The sequence below is a fragment of the Vipera ursinii genome (assembly GCF_947247035.1).
Source record: "Vipera ursinii genome assembly, chromosome: 1".
NCBI classification, from domain to species: domain Eukaryota; kingdom Metazoa; phylum Chordata; class Lepidosauria; order Squamata; family Viperidae; genus Vipera; species Vipera ursinii.
The window spans coordinates 329,070,796-329,084,335 of record NC_139512.1 but is presented as its reverse complement, the minus strand read 5'-3'; the positions used below and the strand labels follow the sequence as shown (position 1 = coordinate 329,084,335).

Sequence of the window (13,540 nt, the reverse complement as noted above, 5' to 3'; positions counted from 1 at the left end):
CCAAGAATTTCAGATGCCAAGATATATCTAAAATTGGGTTCAGCTTATTAATGAAAACATATAGTAATACTTCTTACAAGTACCTATATATCCTTTATTCACTCATGGATAAACCCATCTCTTGTTAAGCTGATGAGCTTATTCACAGGTGGCACACTTCATAGTATTTTGATTCCAAATTTGAGGGTTGATTGAAACATGGATGGGCTTATACATACATGTATGTCCTTTGAGATACTGAGACATTGGACATCTCTAACATTTTTCCTTTATTAAGTTTGTTTATGCTGATGAAAAAGTAGAATACAGTCTCAGAGTGGTAGAGATTATTTGATGTTACATGTCTGAACCAGTGCAAAATCAGAGAGTTTAGTAACTATACATGCTAAGTAGACAGGGCCTCAGATGACTAGTACGTCTTATGATTCATATCCAAAAGATCTCAGGTTCAATTCTTGCCATCTCCAAATAAACTGGTGAAAGACGTCCATCAAAAATCTCAAGGGAACTACTGCCAGTCATTATTGATTAATGAAGCAAAAATCTGATCCATTAATTGTGCCATCTGGCCATCTCCAGAATTAGTTTTTTCAATCTGATGGACAAGGCACCGAGCTTGAAAAGCAACATGTTTGTTAGAAGGTATTATAAAGAGGCATTCTTCATGATATCACCCAATTCACAGGAGTGATTCTGGAGTATTTGGGGTCCTAAGCTATACAAAATAGATTTAATGGTTTACTGTATATTATCAAGTATTCTTCCTCATTCAGAAGTATTCAGAAAGTATTCAGACCTACCCTCAGTACCCCATAATGACAAAGTGAAAACAGAATTATAGAAATGTCTATAAATTTATGAAAAAGAAAAAACTGAAATATCACATTGGCATTCAGACCCTTCACTCAGTACTTTGTTGAAGCACCTTTGGCAGCAATTACAGCCTCAAGAATTTTTGGGTATGACACAACAAGCTTTGCACATCTGGAACAGGATTTTCTGCCATTCTTCCTTGCAAATGCAGATGGCGACTGTCAGTAGACAGCCATTTTCAGGTCCCTCTAGAGATGTTCAATAGGGTTCAAGTCAGGGCTCTGGCTGGGCCACTCTAGTTCAAACAACTGCCAGTTAGCTCAAGTCACACTGTCCCAGCATATTCAGTCAGAGAGCATTCACACAATATGGTGAAAGAAGTCTCTATAAATTTCAGAATTTCATTATGTGACTTTCCAATAGCTCTTACCACTACTGAGGTCAAAGTGTCCATTCTACTATTAGAAAGAAGATGCAGAAATTAAATCTATATGAAAGGTGTGCCAGGAGGAAACCTCAACTGTCCAGCAAGAATACCAGGTCAAGACCCAAAATTTATTCATGAACACCTAGATAAAGACCAGTATTTCTGGAACAATGTGATCTGAACAAATATGGCAAAGATGGAATAATTTGGAATGGTACCAGATAACATGTCTGTTGAAAACCAAAGGGAGCATGTTTCACAAGAATCAGATATAACTATAAAGCATGGTGATACAAATGTTCCTCTGTTGCATTAGGGCCTGGCCGGTAGAAGCGTACAAGGCTGTATCCTTTCCCCTTATTTATTCAACATATATGGTGAATATAAACTGCATTCAGAAAGTATTCAGACACCCTTCACTTTTGTCAATTTTGTTATGCTGCAGCCTGATTCTACAGTTGTTAAAGTTCTCTTTTTTTCCTCATTGATCTACACTCAGTATCCCTTAATGACAAAGTGAAAACAGAATTTTAGGAATGTCTGTAAACTTATGAAAAAAGAAAAAATGAAATATCACATGCTGGCATAAGTATCAGCCCCTTCACTCAGTACTCTGTTGAAGCACCTTTGGCAGCAATTACAGCCTCGAGTCTTGTTGGGAATGATGTGACAAGCTTTGCACACCTGGATTGTGGGATTATCTGCCATTCTTCCTTGCAAATCATCTCAGGCTTAATCAGGTGAGATGGCGACCATTGGTGGACAGCCATTTTCAGGTCCCTCCAGAGATGTTCAATACGGTTCAAGTCAGGGCTCTGGCCAGGCCACTCTAAAACATTTGCAGAGCTGTCCCTAAGCCACTCCTGTGTTGTCTTGACTGTGATGTTGGAAAGTGAACCTTCGGCCCAGTCTGAGGTCCTGAGCGCTGTGGAACTGGTTTCCATTGAGGATATCCCTGTACTTTGCTCCATTCAGCTTTTCTTCAACCTTGATCAGTCTCCCAGTCCCTGCTGCTGAAAAACACTCCCACAGCATGATGCTGCCACCACCATGCTTCACTGTTGGGATGATACTGGGCAGGCGATGAGTGGTGTCTGGTTTCCTCCAGGCATAACATTTAGAACTGAGGCCAAACAGTTCAATCTTGGTTTCACAATCTGAGAATCTTTCAGGTGCTTTTCTGCAAATTCCAAGAGGGCTTTCATGTGTTTTGCACTGAGGAGAGGCTTCTGTCTAGCCACTCTGCTATAAAGCCCAGATCAATGGAGGGCTGCAGTGATGCTTGTCCTTCTGGAACTCTGTCCCATCTCCACACGGCATGTCTAGAGCTCAGTCAGATGGACCATCGGTATCTTGGCCCCCCTCTTACTAAGGCCCTTCTCCCCCAATTGCTCAGTTTGACCGGGTCACCAGGTCTTGGAAGAGTCCTGGTTATGGCAGACTTCTTCCATTTGAGAAATATGGAAGCCATTATACTCTTAGGAACCTTCAGTCAGCATAAATATTATTGTAGCATTCCCTAGATCTGCACCTTGCAATAATCCTGTTTATGAGCTCTGCAGGCAGTTTCTTTAATCTCATAGCTTTTGCTCTGGTACAGTATGCATTGTCAGCTTTGAGGCCTTCTATAGAGAGGTCTGTGCCTTTCCAAATTATGTCCAATCAATTTAATTTACCACAGGTCAATTCCAATCAAGGTGTAGAAACATGTCAGCAATGATCAAGAGAAATGAGAGGTACCTGAGCTAAATTTCAAGTGTTGTTCCAAAGGGTCTGAATACTTATGCCAATGTGATATTTCATTTTTTTCTTTTTCATAAATTTACAGATATTTCTAAAATTCTGTTTTCACTTTGTCATTATGGGGTATTAAGTATAGATCAATAAGAAAAAATAATTTCAATAACTAGAATCAGGCTGCAGCATAACAAAACTGATAAAAGTGAAAGGACTCTGAATACTTTTTGAATGCACTGTATGTCAATACTATTTGACTAGCAGTAGGACTGCTAATCATTCATCTGTCAACATTCTAAATTGAAGCTGTCAGCCATATATAAAACATTCAAAGAGCAAAAACAGTTGCTTAATTGTAAGCCCACATTTTCCATATTTTTGCCATTAAAATCAATTCACATTGATTTTGTTTCGTGATTTTGGTCCAGAACTATGAAAAGAAAAGCCCTATTTTTTTGTTTGTTCCTTGTTCCTAATTAAAGGAGATTCAGTGTACCTTAATAATATGGCTTCCTAGCATTTGTCAACCTGGCTGATTTCCTAAAAGTGTGGTTTTACAATTCAGGAAAGCAATTTTGTTTTTACTAATTGGTTGTTGTTGATGATGATGATAATAATAATAATAATAATAATAATAATAATAATAATAATAATAATAATAATAATAATAATAATAAAGTTGGAAGGGACATTGGAGGTCATCTAGTCCAACCCCCTGCTCAGGCAGGAAACCCTATACCATTTCAGGCAAATGGCTGTCCAGTCTCTTCTTAAAAACTTGCAGTGTTGGAGCATTCACAGCTTCTGGAGGCAGGTTGTTCCACTGGTTAATTGTTCTAACTGTCAGGAAGTTTCTCCTTAGTTCTAGGTTGCTTCTCTCCTTGATTAGTTTCCATCCATGGTTGATTAATGAAATAAATTGGTCCATTCTTTATATGTGTTTTAGGCACTTGACTTTATCCCAAAATGACATGGCAGCATTAACTGGAGGCAAGGTAATAACTGGACATGAAAAACAACAATTAATAGTTTTAAAACATGTACTTTAAAAATATCTGCTACAGTAACACATTGAATTTATTCCAGGGTTTTCCTTTCTTATTCCAACATATTCGAGATGGAATCAATATTAGGCAGACCTGCAATCTTATTTTCAGTCTTTGTCGATATAACAACAGACTTGCAGAACATGTAAGTTACTAGCTGTTATTAGTTATATCCACTCCAAGAGCCTAACTGGAATATTTTCATTAGAGTTGCATATGATGAAAGGATTTTTTCCTCTCTTACAGATTGTATCCATGCTTTTCACATCTATAGCCAAGTTGACTCCTGAGGTATGATCTAAAAGTACAGTATTTTGCTACCATATATTAAATTGTTTGATTGTCATATTCAACATTCTTCAAGTTGTTATTTGTCCCCAATATAATGACCTTGTAGTGAAATATGATCCTGCATTATTTTATGGTCCCACTGTGCTATACCTGCACTTTCCTCTGTCACAATTCACATAACTGAGGCAATTATTCTTTACTGAACTAAGTCATTAGATAAGCATGCTGTCACACTAGTAATTAAATCCGTGGCTCTGGCCAAATAGAAAGGGGTACAGTACAAGCATTAAGGCTACACTTCCCTTAGTCTTGGTAGTCAGAACTGCATGAGATACACTAATTCAGCAGTCCTTGGATAGCACCTTATATTCAGCTTTGTGAATATGTTATATTTGTGCAAAAATGGATCTTATTTATGTGATCATATTTATGCACGCACGCACACACACACACACACACACACACACAAAACTTAAAAGGGTTCACAAACTTTTAAGCACTACTGTACAACTATTCATTAGTTTCAGTGAAAATCTGTTCACCATTTTAACTGGACATCCAACAGTTCAATAATAATACTCCCTTTGCTCAGGAAGGCAGAGGTCATATGATCTGGATTTTTGTCTAGGCTTGACATTATTAGATTCTCCTAAGTATTTGACCATGTTGCCATTCAGAGAACTAATGTGGTTGTTGATTAAGATGCCTGACTATGATTGGGATAATTCAGTTCAAGTTCACCCATTAAAAAAAAATAACTGGATAACTTGGCTCAAGCTTTCTGTTGCATCAGCCTCTCACAGGATGGTTGAAGGGTGAATGAAGGGAAATCTGTATGTATGTTGCATTGAATTAATGGAGAAAAATAAGATATAAATGTAGCACATTAATAATACTACAAATGTGCCATGCAAGATAACTCCAGTGTTCTATTTATTATGCTGTATTTTATAAGGTGAAGAAACTAGTTCAAATGATCAGGTAGTTGTTAAAGTGATATATTGTTCTCTTTGGGTACAATGACTCAGCAGTTAAAGATGCTGAGCTTGTCAGCGGAGAGCTGACAGCCTGGATTCGAGACCCAAGCTCCACACAATGGGTGAATCCCCTTTACTTGCCCCAGCTCCTGTCCATCTACCATTTTTAAAGCATGCAGATGCAAGAAGATTAATAGGTACCACTTCAGTGGGCTGGTAACAGTGTTCCGTGCACCTTTGGTGTATAGCCATGCTGGCCACATGATCATGGAAATTGGACAATGCTGGTTCCCTCGGCCAAGAAATGGAGAAGAGCACCATGCCCTAGAGGAAAACTGACAGGAAAACCTTTACCTTTTTTTCTCTGTATGAAGCCCTGTAGATCCATGGTTAGAGTGGACACTGGCCAAATTAACAAATATATTGTTATAAGAAAATATTCAAAGGCCAGACATTGTTACATCAATAAATAGAATCAGGGATTCAGACAGCAATCGAATATGCTTTTTCTTCTGTGTAAGAAATGGTTGTCTTGAAGTGGATTCAGTCTTTAGGATCTACCAGACTTCTCTGATCTTCATTTCCTTGTAGGCACTTTTTGGCTTTTTCATCAGAATGCCAGTTCAAAATTATCTGTTGCCTATAATTATCTTCATTATACACAGTCATAACATCAACTGAAAAGATATCAGTCTGATGATTCATGATCACAAATTGATTAAAGATCACTGACAAATACTTGAATTGGTTTAAAATGATTTGCCTTGTAAATCCAAAGGTGAATCTTGACATTAAGATTTATTGCTAATTCCAGAATCTGGGTTAAAGGTTTAGGATAAATTCCTCATCTGGACAGGTTAATGTCTTGGTAATGACCATGCTATACCTGCTTCTGACCCATATTCTTGGATATTTTGGGAGGTTTCCAGCTTTAAGATTTGCCTAAGATAAACATATTAAAAATTCTAACTTACCTGTGGTGTAGTATAGATTATAAACAATAAGAAGCTCTGGTGATGAGGCTGCTCACATTCTTCTGAGAGTTAAGCAAAGGGCTTTGTTTAAGTCTTTACTTTTTGGATTGCATTTAATGATAGCATCGTATGTGAATAAACAATATTCACATATGTTATTAAATGCAATCCAAAAAGTTAGACTTAATACATATTAGAACCACAAACTTCACTTAGAACAAAAAAAAGGTGATTGGTATATATGTGTATTTAAAGTATGTGCTTTAAATGAGCATGTTAGTAATTGAATAAAATCAGTTATGACTTGCATTTTTTTTTAAAAAACCCCCCGCTATTTATGGATTCCTTATATGATATACATAAGTTTTTTCTTCTTGTTTTCAACTTCAGGCAGCCAATCCTTTTTTCAAGTTGTTAACTATGCTTATGGAATTTGCTGGTGGACCTCCAGGAATGCCACCATTTGCATCATATATTCTCCAAAGGATATGGGAGGTAAAGGATGCCTACATTAAGTACACTCAAAGATTTGTCATATCTCCATTATATTGAGAAAAAAATAACCAGTATAATGTCTATGCTGTAAAGATTATTAGACTTATTTTTACACTCCTAGACTGTAGAAATAAGAGTTATTGTCTGACAGAGAATATAGTACCTTTGGCAGCCTTTTTTGCTACACTTAGTAAATAAAACTAGTAAAACAGCAGTCCCCAACTTTTCTTGCTCCATGGACCAGTGGTGGGAAGGGTCATGGTTTTGCACATGCAACCTTGATCCCATGTATGCACAAATGAAGCTTCGTATGCTCACCCACCCACTTCACAACCCAGTTCCCTACCGGTTTGTAGACCGAGGGTTGGGGCCTCTGTAGTAAAAAGATTCAGCCTGCCTATTTAGATTTGCCATGGTAAATCTAGACAGCACACTAAAAAGCAGAGACATCACCCTGCCAACAAAAGTGCGTATAGTCAAGACTATGGTCTTCCCAGTTGCAATATATGGCTGTGAAAGTTGGGCCATAAGAAAGGCTGAGTGCCAAAGAATTGAAGCCTTGGAACTATGGTGCTGGAGAAGACTCCTCCTGCGAGTCCCTTGGACTGCAAGGCGATCAAACCGGTCAGTCCTAGAGGAGATCAACCGTGACTGCTCTTTAGAAGGCCAGATCCTGAAGTTGAAACTCGACTTTGGCCACTTAATGAGAAGGAAGGACTCACTGGAGAAGAGCCTAATGTTGGGAAAGGTTGAGGACAATAGAAGAAGGGGACAACAGAGAATGAGGTGGCTGGATGGAGTCACTGAAGCAGTAGGCGTGAGCCTAAATGGACTCCAGAAGATGGTAGAGGACAGGAAGGCCTGGAGGAACGTTGTCCATGGGGTCGCAATGGGTCGGACACGACTTCGCAACTAACAACAACAACAACATTTACTAGCTGAAGTGTATAGAGTGCTATATTCTTGTTTTATGTTTCATGATCTTTGTCCATTTTCCCAATGTTTGTAGGTGATTGAGTACAACCCATCTCAATGCCTGGATTGGCTAGCAGTGCAGACACCACGAAATAAGCTTGCCCACAGCTGGGTCCTGCAGAATATGGAGAACTGGGTAGAACGCTTTCTTTTGGCTCATAACTATCCTAGAGTGAGAACCTGTAAGTTGCTAAGCAGAAAATAATTGGCTTCTTAATTTCCTATAAATAATTTCATTGTTTATGTGTGAAAATGTGAAAGAAAGAAAGGAATTGAAGTTTCAGCACTGCATGTTTTTGTGATCTCTCTGCCAATAAGTATATTTTTCTTTTATAAGTTGTGTCATATGGTCAAATTTGTGAACAAATTTTAAACAAAAAACCACAAATTTTATTTTAAAGTGAATGTGCACAGCCAAAAAGTCTAGCTGCTTTATTTACTTGTATATTTATTCTTTTGCAGCTGCAGCCTATCTTCTGGTCTCTCTTATTCCAAGCAATTCATTCCGACAGATGTTCCGATCTACCCGCTCACTGCATATCCCTACTCGAGATCTTCCCCTTAGTCCAGACACTACAGTTGTTCTTCATCAAGTTTATAATGTGTTGCTTGGACTGCTCTCAAGAGCTAAGCTTTATGTTGATGCTGCTGTGCATGGAACTACAAAGCTGGTACCCTACTTCAGTTTTATGACTTACTGCTTGATCTCCAAAACAGAAAAACTAATGTTTTCTACTTATTTCATGGATTTGTGGAACCTCTTTCAGCCTAAACTTTCTGAGCCTGCTATTGCTACCAATCATAATAAGCAGGCCCTGCTCTCCTTCTGGTACAATGTCTGTGTTGACTGCCCTGAGAACGTGCGCCTTATTGTGCAGAATCCAGTGGTGACCAAGAACATTGCCTTCAATTACATCTTAGCAGATCATGATGACCAGGATGTGGTGCTTTTTAACCGTGGGATGCTACCTGCCTACTATGGCATTCTGCGGCTATGCTGCGAGCAATCCCCTGCATTTACCAGGCAGTTGGCTTCTCATCAAAATATCCAGTGGGCATTTAAGAATCTCACACCACATGCCAGCCAATACCCTGGGGTAAGTCAAATTCACACATAGTGAAAGACAGAGAAATAGATTTTTTAGAGAACAGCATTAAAAACATCAGCAGTTTATGGAAGGACCATTTTTAGGGGGTAGATGGTAGGAGTATATCAGAAAAATAAATCTGCATCTCTTTGCCAGATCCAAAGAGATCAGTTGATAATAGTAAAAAATATATTTGGCTCTAATTTGAACTCTGTTCCAGAAAATTCTCAGAAGACGGGCATAATGGAATAGCAACAGTGCTTTCCTCCAGTCTACCAGCAGTTCTATCATTTTCTGATGGCAGCTATGATACAATTATTTTTGTTCTATACATTTCCTTTTCTTTATTGTCCCACCATCTTGGTAGAATTATCAGTATTTGTGCAGTTCCTCTACAACTGAGATCACTGCCATTCTCCCTACCTAATGCATAAAATACGATTGCTGTGAAGGAGGTAAAATATATCTTGAGTTCAAGAAGCAAAACAATTTGCTCTTTTAATGGGAAGAATGATATATAAATAAAATAGCTCTTTTATGCTAAATATGTAAGAGAGAAATAGAGAGATGAATAATAAATATATACTCTGTGTGTGTGTGTGTGTGTGTTTGAGAGAGAGAGAAGGGAGGGCATGATGACTCAGCGGTTAAAGACACTGAGCTTCTCAGCTGGAGAGCTGACTGCCCAGGTTCGAGACCAGAGTTCCATGCAATGGGCTGATCTCTTTTACTTGCTGCAGCTCCTGCCCATCTAGCAGTTCAAAAGCATGCAAATGCAAGTAGATTAATAGGTACCACTTCAGTGGGAAGATAACAGCGTTCCATGTGCCTTTGGGTTATAGCCATGCTGGCCACACATGATCATGGAAATTGTCTTTGGACATCCCTGGCTCCATTGGCCGAGAAATGGAGATGAGCACCGAGCCCCAGAGTCAGGCACAACTCACAGGGAAAGCTTTACCTTTATATAAGATATATAAAATATATACTAAATCCAGTTTTCAGTAATAGGCCAGCATAGAATAAAACCTGGATTTAACGGACCCCATTTAGAAGATTCAGAATACAGTGGATCAGATTTTCACCCAGATGTGCCCCTGAATTACTAAACAAGTCATGATGTACAAAAGTAATCCAGATGAAGCAATTTCATTTGTGCCGAGTCTTATCTTTTATGTGATTTGCAAATTGTTATATAACTAACGTGTTCATATTTAATGGGTCTTATGGATATTTTCTCTGAACTGGTCCATTTAAATGAAGATTCACGGTGTTTATTTGTATTAGTTTGGTCCATTTTTCCTTCAGCTTTAAACATAGTTCAAGTTGCAGAGCTGGAAAAGAAAATATAGAAAAAAGAAAAAGCTTGAGAGCACATGAAACAAGAGTGCATTTTTTTAAAAAAAATGGCAGTACAATATGTATACCTTTGGTATGCTCATTAATTGTCTTTTAAAAGTATTTACCTTATTATAAACAATAACTGAAATTTGGGGTTTTTTTCAGTAAGCCTGATGATATTTCTTCTTTTTATGTAGGCAGTGGAAGAACTGTTTAATCTCATGCAACTCTTTGTAGCTCAGAGGCCTGATATGAGAGAGGAAGAACTGGAAGACATTAAGCAATTTAAAAAAACTACTATAAGCTGTTACCTTCGCTGCTTAGATGGACGGTCATGCTGGACTACTTTAATAAGGTATTTCATGTTTGGAGTGTTGATCTAGAAGAAATGTTAGAGTTTATAGAGTGATTTTAGTGTTTTTCTGTGTACTTTATTATTGTAGTATGCTTTGTTGTTGTTCAGTCACTAAGTCATGTCGGACCACATGGACCATAGCACACCAGGCCCCGGTGTCCTCCACTGTCCCAGAATTTTCATAGTCGTTGCATCAATAACACTATCTAACCCTCTCATTTTCTGTCATCTCCTCCTCCTTTTGCCTTCAATCTTTTCCAACATCAAGGTCTTTTCCAATGAATCGTCTCTTATTAGGTGGCCCAAGTATTTGAGCTTCAGCTTCAATATCTGTGCTTCCAAAGAACAGTCAGGGTTGATTTCTTTTAGGATTGTCTGATTTGATCTCCTTGCAGTCCATTCCCATCCCGATTCCCAAAAAGTCAATGTTCAATCTTGCCATCTCATGTATGACCACATCCGCTTTACTTTGATTCATACATTCCCGGTTCTTTACAGCATAGGACTTTCTTTTCACCATCAGACACATCCACGGCTGAGCATCCTTTCACTTCACTTTTTTTGGAGCTACTTGTAATTGCCCTGTATCTTCTCCAGTAACATATTGGACACTTTCTGACCTATAGGGCTTATCTTCTGACATCATAACTTTTAGCCTTTTGATATTGTCCATGGGATTTTCTTGGTAAGGCTACTGGAGTGGGTTGCCATTTCCTTTTCCAGTAGACCACATTTTGTCAGAACTTACCACTATGACCCGTCATCTTGGGTGGCCCTGCATGGCATAGCTCATAGCTTCATTGTACTGTGCACGCTTCCTCACCACGACAAGGCAGTGATCCATGAAGGGATATAGTATGCTACAGCTGTAGAAAAAAGAGGCTAATTGTTGGAAATTTGTCAGCATCTTTATTTCTTGCCACAGGACTTACCAATGCCTTTGTCATATCAGATGCATCAATTCCATTTCTTTAATTACTTTTGTTGTCAAGTAAATTTTGTTTGTTACCCATTTCAGTGTTTAGCTTTCTAAGTGGCAACAGTAGTTCAAGTCTTCTCACCACCGAGTGAACATTGCAAAGATCTCATTGAAATATACAGAATTGGTTTTTTTTTCTTGGGCATACCCTTTCTTCCATTATATGTTTTCCTAGTAAGGGTAAAAAAGTATAGCGATAGTATAAGATCAGATTTGGAAATCAAAACAGTATTTAAATGTTTAGGATGCAACCACTGTGCCTATAATAAGACAGATTTTAACTTTACAATTATTTTTTTTACTGTTTTGCTCCAAGTGCCTTCCGAATATTATTAGAAACTGATGAGGATCGGCTTCTTGTCATTTTTAACAGAGGCTTAATCCTGATGACTGAGGTAGGAGTATTATTATTATTTTAGCCTTTGGGGGTTGGGTTATTATAAAATAAGGTAAATTAGGATATCTTGTATGTAGAGTGCCATTTTATATGTTATTAATATGCTATATAATTTAAAATATTTTGGCAGTCCTTCAATACACTGCACATGATGTACCATGAAGCCACAGCTTGCCATGTAACTGGAGATCTGGTAGAGCTTCTGTCCATATTTCTTTCCGTCCTCAAATCTACCCGGCCATATCTGCAAAGAAAAGGTTTGGATATTATTTATTAAATGTAAGTTTTTATTTTAAAAAATAAAATAGATGAGAACCAACATATAATTGTCACTATAAATCAGCTGTATATATGGCAGACTTGTAAACTATATTAATTTAATTGTATATTTTCAGATGTGAAACAAGCACTTATCCAGTGGCAGGAGCGGATAGAATTTGCCCATAAACTTTTAACTTTGCTAAATTCCTACAGTCCTCCGGAACTTAGAAATGCTTGTATAGGTAAAGTATATTAAACCTAATGCATTTTCTTTTATCTCAGATTATCCATCAATTACATTAAAGATAACTAAAGTAGATGTTCTTCCATTTCTGATGTAATTATGTTCAGTAGAGATAAAGATTAAGGTTTAACTAAATGATTCGTTGATTGATTGATTATGTGCCATCAAGTCATTGTCAATGTTGATAGTTTCCCTTTTTAATAATAATTTTATTTACAATTATAATAAGAAACTAATACAAATTAAAAATAATAAAAGAAAAAATGGAGTCCATCCATCTTGAAGCTAGTTGTCGTCTTCTCTTTCTTTTCACTTTCCTAGCATCTGTTTTTTTCTCCTCAGCCTTACTTATACTAATAGCTATGTTACTTCTCAAGAATAATAGTTCATGCACAGTTCATCCATGTAGCTTTTTGCAGTAAGATGGAAGTAGTTTGCCATCTAGATGTTATCTTCAATTTCTCAATTTTGTTTACAGGCCTGGTAGTTCTGGTGGGCTTCCATTCAAGTACTAGTAAGTCTGGCCAAGTTTGGTTAAGCACTGCAGTACTTGGGGTTTGTCCAAAGTGAAGGCATAACTAGCATAATAATTAACTTTGTGTTCAATCAGTGGCAACACATTTCTTGGTGAACTGTGACCAGAAGTATAAATTGGTTAACAAAGGTAATGATTAGCAATTTGTCCCACTCACGGGAAGAGCTGATGGCAGGAGGCAGATGTTGAACCAGATGTTCTGATTAATCACGAAATGGTCTCTGAGATTGCATTTAAAGATTCATTTGGAGCTGCTGAAGTCTGCTTATTCTCATCACAACTAATCATTTGAGAAAGTTAGCAAGGAATCCTCTTCAACAACTTCTGGTTCAGTATAAGATGCCATGGATAAAACTTAAAATTTATAGACTGATTATACCGTAAAACAAACAAGAATGCTATATTGGTTGCAATATTTTATTTTTGTAAATTGCTATAAAATACTTAAAGTGAATGATAACTGAAGATTGGGTTGTCTGAATAACATTTCTATAAACCATGAACCAGATTTTAATATCATGTCTAAATTATAGCAAATAATTACTGTCTGATCATGTTTATGTTTTTCCTAATTGTACAAAACATTTATGCAAAGTTTATTAGAG

General features: G+C 37.5%; 1 protein-coding gene across 2 annotated transcripts in view; it reads left to right on the top strand.

Moving 5' to 3' along the window:
* Positions 1 to 13,540, top strand: part of USP34 (ubiquitin specific peptidase 34) — a 152,890-nt gene that overhangs the window by 126,330 nt on the left and 13,020 nt on the right. For both annotated transcript variants that reach the window (XM_083348413.1, XM_083348412.1), the window contains exons 63-72: positions 3,924 to 3,972; positions 4,064 to 4,168; positions 4,270 to 4,314; positions 6,656 to 6,760; positions 7,770 to 7,917; positions 8,198 to 8,832; positions 10,362 to 10,519; positions 11,815 to 11,893; positions 12,026 to 12,152; positions 12,291 to 12,398. In XM_083348413.1, coding sequence (XP_083204539.1) covers positions 3,924 to 3,972; positions 4,064 to 4,168; positions 4,270 to 4,314; positions 6,656 to 6,760; positions 7,770 to 7,917; positions 8,198 to 8,832; positions 10,362 to 10,519; positions 11,815 to 11,893; positions 12,026 to 12,152; positions 12,291 to 12,398 — 1,559 coding nt within the window. The remainder of the gene's footprint in view (positions 1 to 3,923; positions 3,973 to 4,063; positions 4,169 to 4,269; positions 4,315 to 6,655; positions 6,761 to 7,769; positions 7,918 to 8,197; positions 8,833 to 10,361; positions 10,520 to 11,814; positions 11,894 to 12,025; positions 12,153 to 12,290; positions 12,399 to 13,540) is intronic.